We start from the raw sequence: 18667 nt of genomic DNA on the forward strand, positions 1-18667 counted from the left end.
TATTCAGAGTAATTATTAACTATATTTGGAGTTAAAATGTAACTCTTTCGTAACACTAACCAGGCCCCCCCACTTTTATGGATCAATTCAAAAATATACGTGTATTTGTGTAAAAAAATATTTTTCCGGGGTTCGAGTTTTTTGTTTGATTTTAAATAAGCAAAGTCTTGGCTTTCAGAATATTAAACTTTTATTTCCAAAAACAAACGATAAATACAGTTTTGAAGCTTGTAAAGGGAAGAAGACAGGCACCTCGCTCTCACTCGGCTCCCCCTCAGCGCAGCAGCAGCAGCAGCTCCCCTCCCCCTCCCTCTCACTGAAATTATTAATGTAAACCGTATAGTAATCTAGATAACACGGCAGGGTCCGTGACAGTTTCATCTGATTTCAAATAAACAAAGTCTTGGCTTTCAGAATATTAAACTTGTTTCGGCAAATCCAGATGATAAATACAACTTTGAAAGCTTGTAACGGCATAATTACAAGAGGAGAACGGAGTAATTTAACGTCACAGGGCATAACAACAGCCGGTGTTTCTCGTCTGTGTGTTTAACACAGACACACTTGCGAGTTTACCCCAGACAAGTAATCCAAACGAAAATATTTTTCCTCCATAGCTACTCTGGTCATTTGCCCCGCTAATAATCAATCAGATCGATGGATTCCAGAGAAGAGGAAACTTTGAACGTCTTTTTCTCAAAATTATGACTCGGTGGCAATCATTATATAATGTGACATTTTGCTTAATATTTGGAGTACAACAACAATCCTGATATCATTAGAAAGCTAGGAATCTCCTCTTTCCAACAGTGTATACAACTCAAAATGTGTCTTTGGGTCAATGCGAGCAGTTCAAATATTGCACTAGGTAAAATAAAGCAGGCAAACATAACAGGAAGAATATGTACATTTTAATCCAATCAAAGAGGACTTTGTCACACCATTCAAATGTATCAAGTAGCCTACATTACAACCAATAAAAAAGCTGAGATTTGTTTATTTGTTACGTTGTTCTGTGTGTGGCAGCCGTTAACCTAGAAAGATAAACTTAGCTCGCAAACATGTCAGAAGAACCAGCGCATAAGAAAATGAAATACAGTCAAACTAAACTTAAATTCAACCACTTCAATGTCACATCCCTGACATCCACCACAACTCCGGACCCTGGACCTTCAACTATAGAACCAGCGCAGCCAGATAAACCCAAAAGCAGCAGCTCTGCGGCCGCAGAGACTGTCAAAACCGCAGGCCTCGTTGAACCGAAACAGGCTGGTTCCGACTGCGTGGAGGCTTGTTGTCGCGACATCGAGACGGGTAAAGCTGCACAGCTAATTGTTGATAAAAAGGAGACCGCTAGATCGTTTGGACAAAGAGAAAGGTACTTTAATGCAGAATGGTACAAAAACCGAGAGTGGCTAATTCTTTGTAAAACCACTAAACGGGCCTTCTGTGAAATTTGCAGATTTGCTGCTGTCAAACGGCTGGTAACTTTCTCAAAATGTGGAGATAACAGTTTTGTAAATACCGGATGTAATAACTGGAAAAAGTGCCCAAGCCTCCTGGACAGCCACGAAAAGTCCAATGTTCACAGAGAGTGTGTTCAAAAAAAGTGTGCTTTCTTCAGTCAAACACCAGTCAACATCCAGCTTGTCCAACAGGAGCGTATTGAGCAGGAAAAAAGAAGAGATGGGATGATGGAGCAGCTGCGCTGTCTGCAGTTTCTAACCCGACAGGGCCTAGCAATCAGGGGGCATGAGGATAAGGAGAGCAATTTCAAAAGGCTAGTAGAACTCGTAGCTGATAAAAACCCCACTCTGAGAAGCTTCATGCTCACCGGGAAATATGCATCACACGAGACAATCAATGAACTCATAAACCAAATGTATCGGGAATATCTCACCACTTTATTAACAGAAATTAAAAACAATGCAGAACATTATGCAGTTATTGTGGATGAAACTCACGATTGCTCCGGGCATGAACAATTGTCTCTGACTGTACGATGGGTATCAGCTGATTATGTTGTCCATGAAGACTTCATAGGAATGTATGACTGTCCTAAGACTGACGCATTATCAATAAAGCTTACTATTAAGGACATGTTACTGAGATGCGGCCTGGACATTGGTGACATGAGAGGGCAAACCTACGATGGCGCATCTGTTCTACAGGGACAAATGTCAGGTGTGGCCAAACGTTTTAAAGACATCAATCCCAAAGCAATCTCAATGCATTGCACTAATCACAGCTTAAACCTCATACTCCAGGAAGCTGCTTCAAAGTGCAACATGGTACGTGGTGCCTTCAGTTTAGTTCACGACATACATGAGGTCATCAACAACTCACCAAAACGACTTGCCATCTTTAATACCATTAGGGATGCTGCAGCTGCTGCCTCTCCTACTGTCAGTGGCCTCACACCGCTCTGCCCCACTTGCTGGACAGCCAGAGGCAGTGCAATAAAATCCCTGCTTGCGAATTATGAAGCCGTCTACGACACGTTGGATGAAATAATCCGAATGGGGGGGGAACACAGAAGCAAGCAAGAAGGCACCAGGGCTGCAGGCATTGATGACTCAATTTAGTGTGTTCTTCGGATTGAAAGTGTGTCTTACACTGTTTTCTTCTGCGGAAGAGGTGGCTCGGGTGCTCCAGTCCAAAGACCTCTCAGCAGAGACAGTTAAGTCAGCAGTGCAGATGCTCCAGACACACTACACAAACCTGAGGTCCACAGAGGCATTCCACAGCATCTTTGAAGAGGCCCAAAGAACGAACATGAGCGACCTGGTCCAGGCCCCGGCTCTTCCTCCAAGGCGGCGCGCTCCACGCCGTTATGATGATGGGGATGCGTCTCATCAGTGGGAAAATCCAGAGGACTACTTCAGGAGCCAGTTTTTTGAGGTAGTTGACCTGCTCACTTCTGAGCTGACTCGCAGGTTTAACCAACCCACTCTGCAGCTGCTGATGAGTATGGAGCAGGTACTCCTCACAGCAGTAAACAGTCCCCCTGGTTTCGGCAGCATCAACATCCCCCAAAATCTGGTCGACATGTACACAGGTGATATTGACATGGAACGGCTGTCCACCCAGTTGTCACTGTTTCCAGCAGTTTTGCAGGCACACAACAGTAGTTCCGCCGCTGAAAGACCCATCATGCAGGTGACAAAGGTGTCCACAATCACCGACATGCTGGCGGCACAGGGACGAGGCACGCAATCCCTCTTCAGTGAAGTGGATAAACTTCTACGGCTGTATTTGACTGTGCCAATGTCAAATGCAACAGCTGAGCGGAGCTTCTCCAGCCTCCGTCGGTTGAAGACGTTCCTCCGTTCAACAATGTCCGAGCGCCGCTTAAATCACCTTCTCTTCCTCCACATCCACAAAGATTTGACCGACGGCCTGGACCTCAAAAAAGTGCTCCGGAGCTTCTGCTTTGCCAGTGAGCGAAGGGAGGTTTACTTCGGCAAAATCTAGGAAGATTGTGTAGATTTAGCCACGTGGAAATGTTCTTTAGCTTTAGCCTAATGTCGGACATTTGTTTGAAGGGTGCTCCGCCTCCACCCTCACCTGTGATTGGACATTTGAGTCATGTGATTTTGATTACATGACATCACAGCTTGTGTTAGGTGTTATTAACCAATAGTTTCATTGGAAGACCTATTTTATTATACAATTAATATTACGCCCCAGCCAGGCCAGTTCGAGTGGCTCTTCGTCCTTTTCGTAACTGTATTACAACTATTGTTCATCGGTTGAATAAATAATTTATGTCAATTTCTTGAATTTCTTTAAATAAGTTTCATGAATTGCATTACCTCCTGTAGCCAGAGAGGCGGAGTGATTACCACTCCGCCCTGGCGGACTGATTACCACTGTAGATTTAGCATTTCTTTCACATACACACACACACACTTTTTGGTCCCCCCACTTCTGAAATGAATCCGGCGCCGCTGCACAGAATAGTTTATTAACTATGAAAGTGTTACTCATATATTAACACTATAAGGTGTAAATAAAGCTCTAATAAAGAATAACAATTACTAAAAAAATAAAGTAGGCTAAAGTTGTTTGAAACAAGATTTATTTTCAAACATTCGCACCACAAAAGCATTTTAAAATACATTTCAAAATACACAGCAATATGGAACAATGTATGCTCTCTCATTTTCATTCCAGTATTGCCTATCAAAGGGTCTAACCAGAGATTGGGTCGTTACTAATAAAAGTAATATATTACACTACTTTATTACTATCTACATAAAGTAACTTGTTACTTTACTCGTTACTTTACGAGCACGTACGAACTGCGCATGCGTGAGTGGCAATAACTGTCCTTACCAGCAGGCGGCGGTAGTGTGTATTTGTCATTCAAAACAGGCAACAACCGGAAGACAGAGAAGAAGAACAGACTACGTGATATAAACAAACAACAAATAGCGTGTGCGTTAGCTTCACCTTAGCATGTGTTCTTTGCAGGTGTTTGTTGAGGTTTGACGTGGTGTTTACAGCAGTGGATAACAGCTTATGGCCTGGACACAGTTTGCACCTCACCGTCACATTCCTGTCTATTCTTCGGACGAACTCAAAATAATGGGCATACCTCCACCAAACGAAAGTTATCGCTGACTCAGCCATGTTTATGCAGCACTGCACCTGGAGATGTGGACGCGCAAGTCGCGCAGATTACGTACATATAAACCTATGATATAAACCTGCGGCGGAAACCCCTCTTGTCTGTCAGTGTGATTATGACTGATTTTAGTAAGTAACGAAGTAACGTGTGTCGGGGCAATGTTAGTAACTGTAGTGTGATTACTGAATTATAAAAGTAGCGCGTTACATTACTCCGTTACCGACAAAAGTAATATTATTACAGTAACGTGTTACTTTGTAACTTTGCACTTTGTGTACTTTGTAACGCGTTACACCCAACTCTGGGTCTAACATAGGTTCCCAAACTTTTCAGCCCGCGACCCCCAAAATAACTGGCGACCCCCTGTCGACGGGGGGGGTGCTAGTGAATTAATTTCAGTTTCCCGCACTCACTGCACTGGCCTCGTTGCGGGGAAATTATACAGATGACTAGTCCGCCCCTGAAAATGTTTTTGCAAACGTTATTATTAATAATAATTTCCCCCAAAAAATTATAAAAAAAAAAATCTATTCTTTGTTATACATTTTTATTTTTTTTATTTTCCATTTTTATTTTGTAACCATCTCACGACCCCCACTTTGGGAACCCCTGCTCTATACAGTGGGGATGAAAGTGATCATCAAAGTACAGCGTGTGAAAAGTGCAACCAATTATGAAAGCACGCTGCTCGTGAATGATGATGTTGCGTATTTTCATGAACACTGGTAGGTAATGGAATGTTCCAGTGCATATGTATAGATCAATTTTGTATTCAGTGCCATATTTTTTGACCCATCTTGTAGTTCAAACCTCTGAAAATGCATCTAAATGCAACATCTGACACAGTGATTCTGCACCTTCCAAGCTATTTATTGTTTTAATTTTTAAAGGACCAATCTCAAACCTTTTAAAATAATAGTTTTCATCATAAAAAGCCATTTTCCGCTGGTGTTGCTTAACAAGAGATTTTGTAAGGTTTTTGAAATTGTTTACAGACCTTTTTTAAAAAATTATGTTTTGCTTCGAATCGCATACACCACATATGGATAAGAGGGCCAATTTTTTTAATACATCTCTGAGTGAATCATTAAGTGGTGTTTGGGAATGAATTTCTTATCAGGAAACAACACTTTGTACATGTTGTGGTGGTCACAGATCAGATGTTTTAGGTAACTTATCATTTCATCAGTCAGGATAGGGGAGAAAACAATATTAACTATTTGCAGCCAAAGGAGCAAAAAGTTCCAATACTTATTTTCTCTTTCAACCACATCGCCACATATAAGTGGGGTATTGCGGAGAACACACAATGAGTGAATGGCATTTAAAAGTGCTTGCTGTTGTCATCAAATTTTAAAGCACTTGGTTTGTTTTTATGTTCCACGTGACCATAGTTAAAACTCTGTACCCTGTCTGACAGGGCATTCAAAGAGATGTATCCATTTTTCATTAGGCACTGAAAGAAAAGCTTTAGCTCATACTGTACAACACCCTCTAACAAATCATGCATTATATCAACTGCAAAATTGTCAGTGCTATGAAAATACTGCAATGAATTGAGCACACAAGATTTTTTAACACCATGAATGGAAGGTAGAGCAGGATCTTCACTTAATGTATTACAATGTTCAACGTGAAGTTCTCTGGAGCGCAGGATCAGTCCAGGATTAGTCTCAGTGAACACAGACTGAAAGTCTTTCTTGTTTGTTAAACAAAACCTGCAACAGTTTGTTGCGCTGAAATACTCGACGAAGCCCAGCAAGCCATTTAAAGCGAGATTGTCGCCTGTCACTTGAAATACCGACCCAAACAATGATTGTTCAATAAATGGAAGTTTGATTCCTTCTGTTTCTAAAATTTTAAGATCATCAATCAGAGGCTTAAGTATTCCTTCAAATCCGTATTTTTTTAGATCTTGGGTGTAAAAAAGAGCTGCAAGATGCACATTCATAAGCACAGAGTTAAACTTTGGTGTAAGGTTCTTTAACGTAAAATAAACACAACCAAGTTAATGGATCCCCTTCTTAGAACCTAATGGGTTAGCGGTTTCAAAGTCATCGTAATAGAGCAAAATCTGTAGAGCATGTCTATGTTGTGAAAACAGGAGGATTTTGGAAATATGACCCATCATTAATGTCTTTGTAAGTCCCCCTTTCACTGCATTTGTCTTGCAAGAAGCATTCTCTTATCTCACTGTTTTTCAAAATAGATTTTATGGTACCTAAAATCGGTACATACATGTATTTGTCTGTTACAGGAATCTGACTATGGACACCTGTAGTTCTATCCCTACGTGTATCCAATCGCACACCAAGGATAAATTCTTTAGGCTCAACTAATTCCCATTTTTCATATAAATATTTGTCTCTCTTTGTCACTGTGTTCAAGGTTGAAAATGGATTATCTAATTGATTTAAACTGTGCTCTATTTTCTCATAAATGCCTGACTCCATAGTTTGAGGAGAAAATGTTTGAAGAACTGCTTCCCGTGCTTGATTTTGAACATCATTGACAACTTCCTCCATTGAAGAAACTATTGTTTGGACGGTGCTTTCAGAAATACCAGAAGCTTGTAAGTGAGAAACAATAGATCCGCACATTTTATCAAGCGATTTCTGTGTGGTAACAGGGGGAACCTGTAACATGGATGCAGAACTTGTTGGCTGATCACTTGATTCAATCTCAAAATGTCTTTGTGTCTGTGTGATCACTTCTTGGTTAGTATTGACCTGCTCATCATGTTGATGTACATTGTTAAGGTGCTTTCTGAAGCCATTGTATGTGCAAAAAGATTAAGGACATCCTTGTTCTCCACCTCTTAAACGCAAGTTTTTTGCAGGATATATGCCGTGCTGAAATTTCAAATGTTGACAAAGAACTGAACAATTTTTGTGGTGCGTTTTACAAACAAAGCATGTAAACATGCTCAGGCACTTTTTGGAATGGTCCTCTGAACTTGTTGAACTAAGTGCAAAACTGGGCTTTGCTCTTCGTGAATTGGCTGTTACTCACGCAGTAGTCATGCTCTTAGTTCTTTGACTCGTGGGCTTTCCTTTGCATTACCAAAATCGATGTTGTGCACCGTTGTTTGGATGAAGGTGTAGAAACTGGAGAGAGCTTCATCATAAAAAATGCTGAAGACATAGTGAGCTTTGAAAAGTGTATCAAAAGCAGCCACTGATATCTGAGCGTTGCATGGTATGGGTTTGTGGTCCACAACGATGACGAACCTCTGGATTTTGTTCCTTTGCTCATCGATGCAGAGGAGGAAGGGCTCTCTTGCTTCAACTTTCTCCAGGAATGTGGTGAGGCTTGCTCCCTGCTGTAGTTTGAATGACAAATGCAGTAAGTGAGGAGTAAGATTTATTCTTGCAGTCTTATATCAAACTGCAACTGCAACACTACTTACACTTCTGGGCGACTGTGGCTGTGAGGGAGTGTGGTCGTCTTTCAACCAGAAGGTTGTGGGTTCGATCCCAGCCCATGCAGTCAACATGTCGATGTATCCTTGGGCAAGATACTTAACCCTGAGTTGCTCCCGATGGCATGGCCAACGGTGTGTGAATATGTGTGAATGTTAGGTCCTAGAGTAAGGTACACTGCTCTGTATGAATGGGTGTGAATGGGTGAATGACATGTAGTATGTAAAGCGCTTTGAGGGGTCTTAAAGACTGGATAAAGCGCTATATAAGTACAGTCCATTCCATTTACCATTTACATACAACCACAGCACACAAAAAAGTACGTTTAGTACAAACATCTAATAGTACATACCTTAAGAAATCGTACAAGATGGTTTGCCGCCTGTGCTGAGCTTATCTTGGCAGTTTTTTTATGGCCTCTGGGCGTTGGGGGCAGGAGAAGCAATAGCAACAGGAGAGCTCAAATGTCACCATCCCAGCCTTGAAAATAAACACAGGAGAAAGTATTAGAAAAAATAAATAAATTGAAGCTGCAGTCAATAATCAAGGGACCATAGAGGTGAATCATTTTTAAAAGATATAATTTTTCTAGGGTTCCTACTTGAGTTGTAGTTGAGGCTACTGGTACATATTTAACTAATTAAACAGGAAACTTCTTTATCTTAAAAACACAACTGTTATTATTTACCAAAGTCGTTCTCAGTCTCAGGGTCAAAAGCTGCCCGCAGCTCCTCAACATGAAGATTTGAGGGAAGACTCTGGCATTCTGCAATGACTTTGTTCTTGAAATATGATGGCCACTTTGCAAGGAACTTCCTGGATACTTTGTCACCAAACATCATGGAAAAATCCTGGTCAATCTTTAAACATAGACAAAATGTCCATATTTTAAACGCACTTGATATTTTTAAGGAATCTGTTTTCAAATATTCAAAATACAGTTTAATAATCTTTAAATTAACTTACCAATTCAGGTATGTCAAGGAAACGATGGAAGACGTCTAAGACTGAAGATGTTGCATCCTGGTCATGAATCAGCTTCTGTCTGTACTCAAAGGTGGCTCTCATCTTGTCTTTGACCACAGCTTTATCTGTTGAATGTCGAATTATTGAGAGAGCCTCCCTGCACTCCTCACCGAAGAGCTGCTCACCAATCAACAGAGATTCTCTTTCAGTTGTTGGCCGTCCTTGAAATTAGGCCTGGAGCGCCCACGGGAGCCGTCATAGGTGTTGCGTTGGACTGTCTTCAGTCTCCAAGCGAGATAGCCAGTATTGGCGTCAGGGTCATAGTAATGCTCCTGCTCACACATGCATTCACACGAACAAATCACAATAAGAAATATATATCAAATATTAATCAGAATCATGGTCTAATGACATAAGTACTACAACAACACAGTTTACAGACTTCAAGGAAAGCTTAAAACTTACATATCCATGTTTGGAGTATGGATCTTGGAGATATGGGAAAAGGGTCACAATTCCCAGGGCATAACTGGTTTGCACACTTGTGGGTGGAATCCTTCTTTTAAAAATAAAATTATTATTACATTTGTGTCTGATCCATTTGGGTTTTTCTTAGTCATTTTTTGTGATTTCTTACCCATGATTATGTCATTTCTGCAACCAGAATGTTTATCATCTGTCTACGTGTGGCATCTGACAGAGTTTTGGTTTTGTCATACTCTTTGAAGATTTCTTCCCCCTTTGGATTGGACTTCAAAACCATATCAACCTTCTGCCAAACGTTATTTTTCAAAATATTAGGGTTAATGATTAAGCAAATAAACATACATAACTACGTTTTTTATTACAATATTACAAGAAAAAGAGTATACGTTGCATGATAGTATAATTGTTAACTCATAATCTAAAAATGTTAGACAGTTATAGAGGGTTTCAAGGTTTACCTGTCTTGATTCTTCGTGATCCACTTCTCCTGGGCCTCTCTTTCTGTTCTTTTTCGATGAGAGGATAGCAGTCGAATCAGAGGAAATGGAGGAAGATGGTGATGGTGTAGGGTTCGGCAATGAAGCTGGTGATGCTGTAAGATCGAGGATTGAAGCTGCTGATGCTGTTAGGTCCGGCAACACTGATGAGTCTGATTGGTCTTCTACAAAATTAATCTCGAGATCTAAAAATTGACACAGGAGAATAAAAGAAGAATAAAAAAAGTGTTAAGATGTTATCATATGTAAAAACTTTTTTTTTTTAAATATATAAAAATGTTACCACATCATTTAAAACTATTTCCTAAAGATCAATTGGTACAGTATGAGAAAGTATCAGTTGTATACATGCAGAAATATTCATGCATGCATATTAAACCAAGACTGAGTAAAATCTTCCAAACCTTTATTTAACAACCGTACCTGTTACTGGATACTGGCGGTATCCAACCTTGAAGTTTCGGACCCCTGATTTAATCAGTTCATCAAATATGTCGGCATCAACCTCAGTATCTGATGTATCAGTCAGATTGAGCAGGCCTTCAATTAGAAGTTGAGACTCCAGACTAAATTTGTCTGTAAAAATAAATGACAATACCATGTCATTTAGACTTCCAAATTGACCTTTTATAGTGACTTACGTTTACAATTAGAATATAGATACAAACCTTCTTGAAGAAACTGGAGAAAATCAAAGTTTTCATCAATTTGTGAAACTTTAATGTATTTCTGGACTCCTCCATGTTCCACCTTTGTCAGCATTTTCCGTATACATTTTAGTAAGTTAATGAGAAGTAGCTTTCTACACAATTTTATGTAATTACAATTAATACATGAACAATCATTGTTAGACATCACATAAATTATATCACATAATGTATCTTACCACAAGAATTGCGAAGAGAAGATATTAATTCATCTGCCGTTTTCAAAAGCAACCTTAGACACAAACAAGCTTTTGTTATTTTTATACAAAAGACAGCACCTACCTATCACATAAATTATATCACATAATGTATCTTACCACAAGAATTGCGAAGAGAAGATATTAATTCATCTGCCGTTTTCAAAAGCAACCTTAGACACAAACAAGCTTTTGTTATTTTTATACAAAAGACAGCACCTACAAGATGTAAGATGTCACAAAATAATTGAATACTCTTAAGAACAACACTGTAGGTGATCTATGCAAGAGATAAAATAGGTAAAAAAGCAATGTTAAATTGAATGTAGAACACCTAAAAGAAAAATATAGCTCAATCATTGTAAACAAGCTGTAATGCCGTGACGATAAATTATTAGTCACCTTTTCTAAATGGTCTAGAAAAATAACTGTACGCTTTGATGTATCAAAGTTGCGTTTCGGTGTTGTCTGACCAACCAAAAAGACGAGAGAAGCAAGTACTTTTCCTTGCTTAGTGCCCCCCCCCCCCCCCCCCCTCCATGGAACTAAGTACAGATCGCGTTCACACCGGAATAAGTTCCCTGGGGGAAGATTACGCAAATGAAGCCGCTGACTTCACTTCGTCTTCTTCTGCTTTGGGTTTACTGGCAGGCTGCAAACAACTTCACGGCGCTTCAGTAGAAGCTGCTGGGACTCCCAGCAGCTTCTGAAGCCTTCCGAGTAAATCGCCAGAACGCCGACACCTCCTCATCACTCCACCGCTCCCATATTTTTTTTGTGTTGCCATAAGTTCTCTCTCCGTTGATGTGCGGGGCTAATGCTAATGCCAGCAAATACAATGGCGGCTTCACAAAACTTTTCAGAGTTTTATGGGGCGTGGTTGGCAATTCTCCCCAGGATAGTACCACCTCTCTAGCAGGCACTACAAATGGGGGTAAAAGTTATCGGAACTAATACCTCATTCACACCAACGGTGTTTCAGGGCCGGTTCGGAGCTGGAGCTTGAAAAGCACCAGGTTTTCCTCTTCACACCGCAGCGGAGCAGCCTCTTAGCTCCGGAATCCGGTTCGTTTCAAGCACCAAAGATTTTTCCGGCCAGAGCAAAAGCACGACATACGTCACGCTTACGTCGAGGCGGCGGCAGGGGCGGGATCAACTCCTGAAACACAAAAAGACCAGATTTTATCCAGTTTATACACAACGATGAAGAAACTTAACAAGCAGCAGTGGTCCACTGAAGAGACCAGCTACCTACTGGGAATCTAGTCTTCTGAAGAGTTACAGAGGAAGCTGGCGCACAATCGGCCATTGTTGTTGTTGTCGGTGTCAACTGTGAGGGGTTTCCGCGGGCTTTGTCTTTATGAAGCAGGCACGCAAACGGTTACGTCATGACGCAAACGATGACGCAATGACGCAGCACCAGTCGGACTCTGGGCAGTGTGAAAAGAGCCGAAGCTAAACCGAAAAACCGGTTCTGAGCCTGAAAAGCTCTAGCACGGAGCTTGAACCGGAGTTGCGTTGGTGTGAATGAGGTATAAGTTCTCTTTTTGGTGTGAACGCAAAGTTCCAGGCACTAATCGAACTAAACGGGAAAAGTACGGGTAAAAGTACTCCGCTGTGAACGCGCCCCAGATGCACCAGTAACATTAACCTTTGATGTAGATTGATTGCACGTTTCTATGATTCATTAGCAAATAAACTCAAGCCTTCAATGTAGGGATCTCATTAAATACTACCAATATAATGCTCCCACTCGGTTCCTGCATTCACATAAAGGTTATGTTTGTCTGGTTATATGTTTTTTCGGCTTGGTTACCTAGCGCTAACTCTAACTCTAGCTTAATGCTAAAAGCCCACAAGCCAAACAAATCTTATCTTAGCGGTGATTTGCCTGTCTTATAGCACAGCTCAACAGGAAAATAGTATATCACATTTTTATCATGAAAACGTAAGTTTTAGCAAACTAAATGTTGGAATAAGCCAATGTAGCCAGAATTATCACTGGTTATTGGCGTGTGGCAAAGAACAGAACTACGGTATAAAGTTACAGGACAATGATAACGTGAGGCTTACGGTGTCTCACTTTTAGACAGAGACATAAAAGAGAAATACCAATAACAAAACACAACATTAACAGAAATTATTTTTATTTAATTACCGAACAATGTCAGGGAGCAGTCAGCCGTCACGGCAGACTCTGGTTTGAAGTGGCTTCAGTGCTACGAGGATGGGGGCGTGGTGATATGTTAATTTACACTTAAGGTGTCTCAATTTGCTGTGCACCTTGCACTATCGCCACTACATTTTTTTAAAGTGCACCCAGACCTTCGATCGCTTCGCTCTGTCCGCCATGCCTGCGGGAGTCTCACAACAATAATAAGAGAGCTGTTGAGAGAGATGACGAGTGGCATTTACAGTGGCCAATCAGAGGGGTCTCAAACCGGATACATCACACAGGATGAGGGTTCCCAACCAACCAGAATGTTTTAAAGTTAAACTAAATAGACGTAACATATATACAGATAGCAGCACCGTTTGTCCAGCGGCTTAATGGTATACCAATACCGTCCAATCAGTACTTAGTACCGGTTCTCGGTACCCATCGTGAGATCTTGTAATTAGCTGGTAAAACATATTTTGAACACTGGAATCAGGAAATGTTTCTCAAAAGTGTTCTGTTTCTGATGTTAGTTGGTGATTTTCCAAACAAATGCATTTTCTAAAATCAAGTAAGATTATTCCTTGAAAAAGATGATCCATCTTTAAAATTGTACAAATGAAAAACTTGTGACATTTCAAACCCAACTTGTTTAATCTGAGATACAACTCAAAATCAGATGTTTTAAAGAGTGTTTGACTTTTGACTAAGGATGCCTTGTCTGTTTGCATTGTGAAAGACAGAGATCTTACTCAAGTTAAATGTAGGTCCTTTCATGCCCACCTTTAAAGACAGGCTAAATGTCTGCTCCCCCTTGGCAAACCCAGTTAGGCCAGGGTTGAAAAAAGAAGCTTCAGAGTGCGTTTAGCCTAGGGCTCATTTCCCTGATTGCGATATAAAAAAGGTGTGCTGAGGTCACAGCATACACATCCTTTCAGAGGAGACATCTGACTGTATGCTTAGCTAAATAGACAGTACTTCAGTCTGTGGCGTATCTGCTGAATGAGACAGAGCGGCGGTGGGAGCTGGCAGAGAGGCAGCAAGTAGGAGTGAGGCAGACAATCTGAGAGGGGGGGGGGGGGCTTGTGCGTTAGCTGTCCAAGTGCTGCCATAGCTGGAGAGGTTCATGCCTAGTGTAATGAGGGTGCAGCACGATGACCACCACACACAGCCTCCATCACTTAAGTTTTTGTCCTGTTTGGGAACACTGTGCCGTCTCAGCAAAGAACACAAGTGCATCTTAAAAGATAATTTCATTCAGACTAAAAAGACCCACTCTTTTTAAAATGCCATTGAAAGTATGGAAAGAAAAAGAAGAAAATATATGGAAAGGAAAAGAAACAAAGGAATGGCAGTTGAAAGACGGTACGTATGGAAAGGAAAACAAAAGAAATGGTTTGAGATGTTTTTGAAGTTCAGACCTATAGTTCATGAGAGGTGAGTCTGTCATCCTTCCCTTGGCAGGTCTGTGTCCTGTGTCCTTGGGCTTCAGATGGCTTAGACCTGTCATACTGGGCCAGAGACAAACTCCATCAGCAGATGTACTGTTGTGGGTAAGAGGCGTACATATTATTCTGTTGCCCGCTAGATAGCATTCCATAATCATAGTTTCTGCTACAAGATAGTTGAACAAACAATCTACTGCAAATCGATGTGACACACTCCCCAAACAGCAAGGGGCATGCTTCCACTGACCAGCACGCTGAATATCTGATCAACGTCAACATCAACATGTGTTTGCACGGCGACCTTGAGAGCCTTGAAAGGCGCCTATATAAAATAAATGAATTATTATTATTATTATTATTATTATTATTATTATTATTATTATTATTATTATCAATAACAGGCCTGAGCTCAATTGTGAGCAAACCAATAACACTCTTGCAAATAAACACCCCCTAGCGGCAGGCAGGCGGAGCAGAGCTCCCCTGTCTGCACATTTATTTAATTTTAATTTTATATACGTATATTATTTTCATTTCATTGTGCCTGAGATTATATTTTATATTATTTATTATTATTCAAATGATAATTTAAAACTATAGAATACATTATTTTGTTTCAGGGAAGAAAAATAAAAAAGATGTGGAAAAAAAGTTTTTTATTAGTTTTTAGTCGGCTACTTTTAACGTGACGCACAACAACACAAGTAACTGACATGGCGCAAAAACGTATCTCGGAATTTTTTCTCTCTAAAAACACCGAATCTGCTAAATCATGTGCATAATCTGTATACTGGTCAATATCATGTTTGTGGTATTTCAATTATTATTTTATGGTTATAGCTGCTGCAGCCGTGCATAATCTGTGTAATATGTAGCCAATAAATAAAAAATAAAATAAAATAATATTTTACATCTTTATAGTGTGTGTGTGTGCTCGTTAGTGCTGTAGCGATGCGTCGACGATGTCGACGCGTCGACTTCAAAATTTCGTCAACGACATATTTCCTCGTCGACGCATCGCCACCCACGTGGGTCACCCAAAACAACAACAAGCAGTTCGCAATCGCACTTTAAACACTATGGAGACTGAAACGGCTACCACCTTCTCCTCACAGGATTGCGCACGAAGCCCTGCAAAAAGCCCCCAAACAAAAACATCTCGCCCTAGGTCTTTCAAATTGAATTTATTGAAATCTCCAATATCAACGTAAGAGCTTGTTCGGGGGGTGCTAATACTTAACCGTAAACTTTATCGTTTACTTTCTCCGTATTTATATGTAGATATTACTTTTCTCCATTAATCTCTGTCACGTTGTTTCCATAGCAACAACAACTTCCTGTCAACAGCGCTACCTCTCCTTCAAAATAAAAGCATATTCATAAATAGGAACAGCCCTAGTGTGTTGTGCAGCTTGAGTTCTGTGCACTTCGGTAGTGCTAACTATCTTATAGCCCTCCGTGCGGTTTGTTCGTGCTTGGTTGGTTAGTAGTTAATGTTAGCTACCTAGCTAGCGGCGCCAGATGTGTATTAGTTAACGTTTGTCAGCATTTAATGTTGGATGGAATGGTAGCTAGTTTACGTCTGCAGAACACCGCTATCTAGCCGCTACTAAGCCGGAACGAACAAACTGCACAGAGAGCTAACTCATGTTGTGGTTGTTTACGATTCAAACATAACATTAGACTAACGTTAGTCAGCTTATAGTATCAATGTATGTCAACTAACGGAGCCAAGCAATGTCCAGGCCAGGGCTGCACGTAAGCTGGTGCGCATTTGTCATGAATGAAGTAATGTGTTTTGGTATTTATTTGAGATACATTATGTTTTTTATAAATCGAACAACAGAAAAATAATCGTTAGATTAGTCGACTAATCGATGAAATAATCGCCCGATTAATAGTTTTCAAAATAATCGTTTCCCCCCAGCATTAGTGCTCGTGTGCTCTATAGTGCCTGTAACGGCCCCTACACACGGGGGCGTGCGTTGAAGCTTCAACGCTTCTGCCCATTCACTTTGAATGGGGTGACGTCACGCTTCGCCGAACTGCATTGTGGGAGCAAAGCTCACGTTGCTCGCTTCAAAAGTAGAGCAATGTTCTACTTTTGAAGCTTCGACAGAAGCGTCAGCCAATCGAATCATATGCCAGTACAAGCTCTAGCTGATCAAACCGCTGCTTGTGTGTCTGGGGCGGGAGATTCATGTGATTGGTTGTTGGTCAAGCGTCAGACATGCCCGCCGGCAAGCTGCAACGCACGCCGCTGCGTGTAGGGGCCGTAATAGTGTTCACTGCAGTCCATTGTGATGCCACTGTGTGTGTGTGGTTTTGCCCCGGTGATGCGTAAAAAAAAAAAAAAAAAAAAAAAAAAGTGTAATAACTACGTTGGTCCACAACTTGGGACGTAGTATTTCTACAAAAACGTCTCTGAAATTGTAGGATCCCTATGTTTTTTTTCACCATTCATTCCAATTCTATGTCACGTGATCTTCAAATTTCTCCCTGCAGAAAAAAAAAAAATGGCCGAACTTTATTCTCGGTGGAAAATGCCTATTTTAAGGTTAGTTTGGCCATTAAAATGTGTGTTGATGTCATTTGATGCGAGAAATATGAGTTGTTGTTTCAGATTATGTGTGCAGTGGATGTACATGATCTTTAGTCGTTATTATGAAGATTACTTCAGGAAATTGTGTCCATACAATGTTTTAATTGTTACCAAGGGGGTTGCTAGGGACGCTGCTATCGATATTATTTCTGTTATGTTGTGTAACTGTTTAATGGTGTTATCTTTATTGCTACCCCCTTCCCCGTCAATGTATAGTGTTGGTCAACAGCGCAAACGTATTAGTTTAACAAAATCCGCATCTAAAATTGTGGCATAGATACGTTATTTTCCCCTGTGCAATTCTCCATTTACTCAACAATAGCACATAATTATCCTTGTGTTTATTTATTTGTTTGATTAATAAACACAAGTTGGAGTCCGTCAGGACCGAAGGTCGGAGCAGCTAATTTGCTTTAGAGAATATTACACCCGGAAGTAAGTATTCTCTCCGCTTCGCTTGACAAACCCCGTGATAGTCCTCAAACTCTGTGATTGGAGGGTGTGTTCCGAGGGTTATGCCGAGCGTCGAAATGGGATGGAACCACGGCAGACTGTCCAAAACTGGATTTGACTACAATTTCAGAGGCGTTTTTGTAGAAATACTACGTCCTACGTTGTGGACCAACGTAGTTATTACACGTTTTTTTGTGAGACTGGGTTGGCACCTCAGCACCCCACTCAAAATACCTTCCCGCGGCTCTGGCTATAACCGAGGGTACACTGATGTATTCTCCGGAGTCGATTTCAGCCAACAGTGATGTTTAAAAGAGGCATGATGCATGGCTGGACTTATGTCAACGAAGCAAAGCTCTGCAAACTGTTCCCGTTGTGATTATAAGTTATTTAAGATGATCAAATGTGCATCAGACTTTCTGCCCTTTACCGTTTGTTTACTCACTAATCACATCTCCCCTGGATGTTAGGCTATTTATATTTGTAATACAACTGCTTTCATTGTGACGCGATGTTTACAGTGAAAACAGCTACTGAGGTCAGTGTAGGGCTGGGCGATATGGTCTCTAAATGATATCGCGATATTTACTGACTATATCGCGATTTACGATATATATCGCGATATTCTGAAATGTCCTCTAAAAAAAAAAAAGGATGAGGATTCTAGTAGTCCCTGCAACATATATCTGCATTAAAAAAAAATCGACTAATAATGAAGAAAATTAACACATTTGTTGCAATAGTAATTTATGCACTAACTACATTACTACTTGTACTACAACATTTGAATCATCAGTTCTTCCTCATTTTCCTCAATTGTTCATATTTGGTTTATGTAAATAATGATATTGTGGTCATTGTTCAAAAATGTCTGCTATTATTATGAGTATTATTATTATTATTATTAGTATAATGCGCTTTCTGTCTTCCTGTCATTATCAGGAGTTAGACATGTTATGGCTATGTATTAGATTAGATTATAACCTTCATTCTCCTAAACTGCTGGGACATTTCCCTAAAGCCAATACCTTTATATTTTCTACTCTTCACTTACTTGTCAGCATAGGTCGGCATTGATGTACAGAGCCGACAGAAGAC

At 40.5% G+C, this 18667-nt stretch overlaps 2 protein-coding genes and 1 long non-coding RNA gene across 3 annotated transcripts in view; all 3 read right to left on the reverse strand.

The window, feature by feature from the left end:
- LOC307015980 (general transcription factor II-I repeat domain-containing protein 2A-like) overlaps positions 1-18667 on the reverse strand; it is a 576621-nt gene that overhangs the window by 68620 nt on the left and 489334 nt on the right. The gene's annotated exons all lie outside the window — the stretch shown is intronic.
- On the reverse strand, positions 8433-9298 carry LOC307016474. The gene is made up of 3 exons (XR_013801818.1): positions 9022-9298; positions 8744-8915; positions 8433-8535 (listed from the first exon to the last, which is right to left on the reverse strand). It is a non-coding gene; the product is annotated as an uncharacterized lncRNA (long non-coding RNA).
- Positions 9665-10766, reverse strand: LOC307016211 (uncharacterized protein; the record flags this gene model as incomplete). The annotated part of the gene is made up of 4 exons (XM_079645254.1): positions 9665-9793; positions 9966-10189; positions 10428-10580; positions 10673-10766. 4 exons carry the CDS (start codon positions 10764-10766, stop codon positions 9665-9667), a joined length of 600 nt encoding a protein of 199 aa, XP_079501380.1.

The sequence above is a fragment of the Notothenia rossii genome, assembly GCF_949606895.1.
Source record: "Notothenia rossii genome assembly, chromosome: 8".
Lineage (NCBI taxonomy): Eukaryota > Metazoa > Chordata > Actinopteri > Perciformes > Nototheniidae > Notothenia > Notothenia rossii.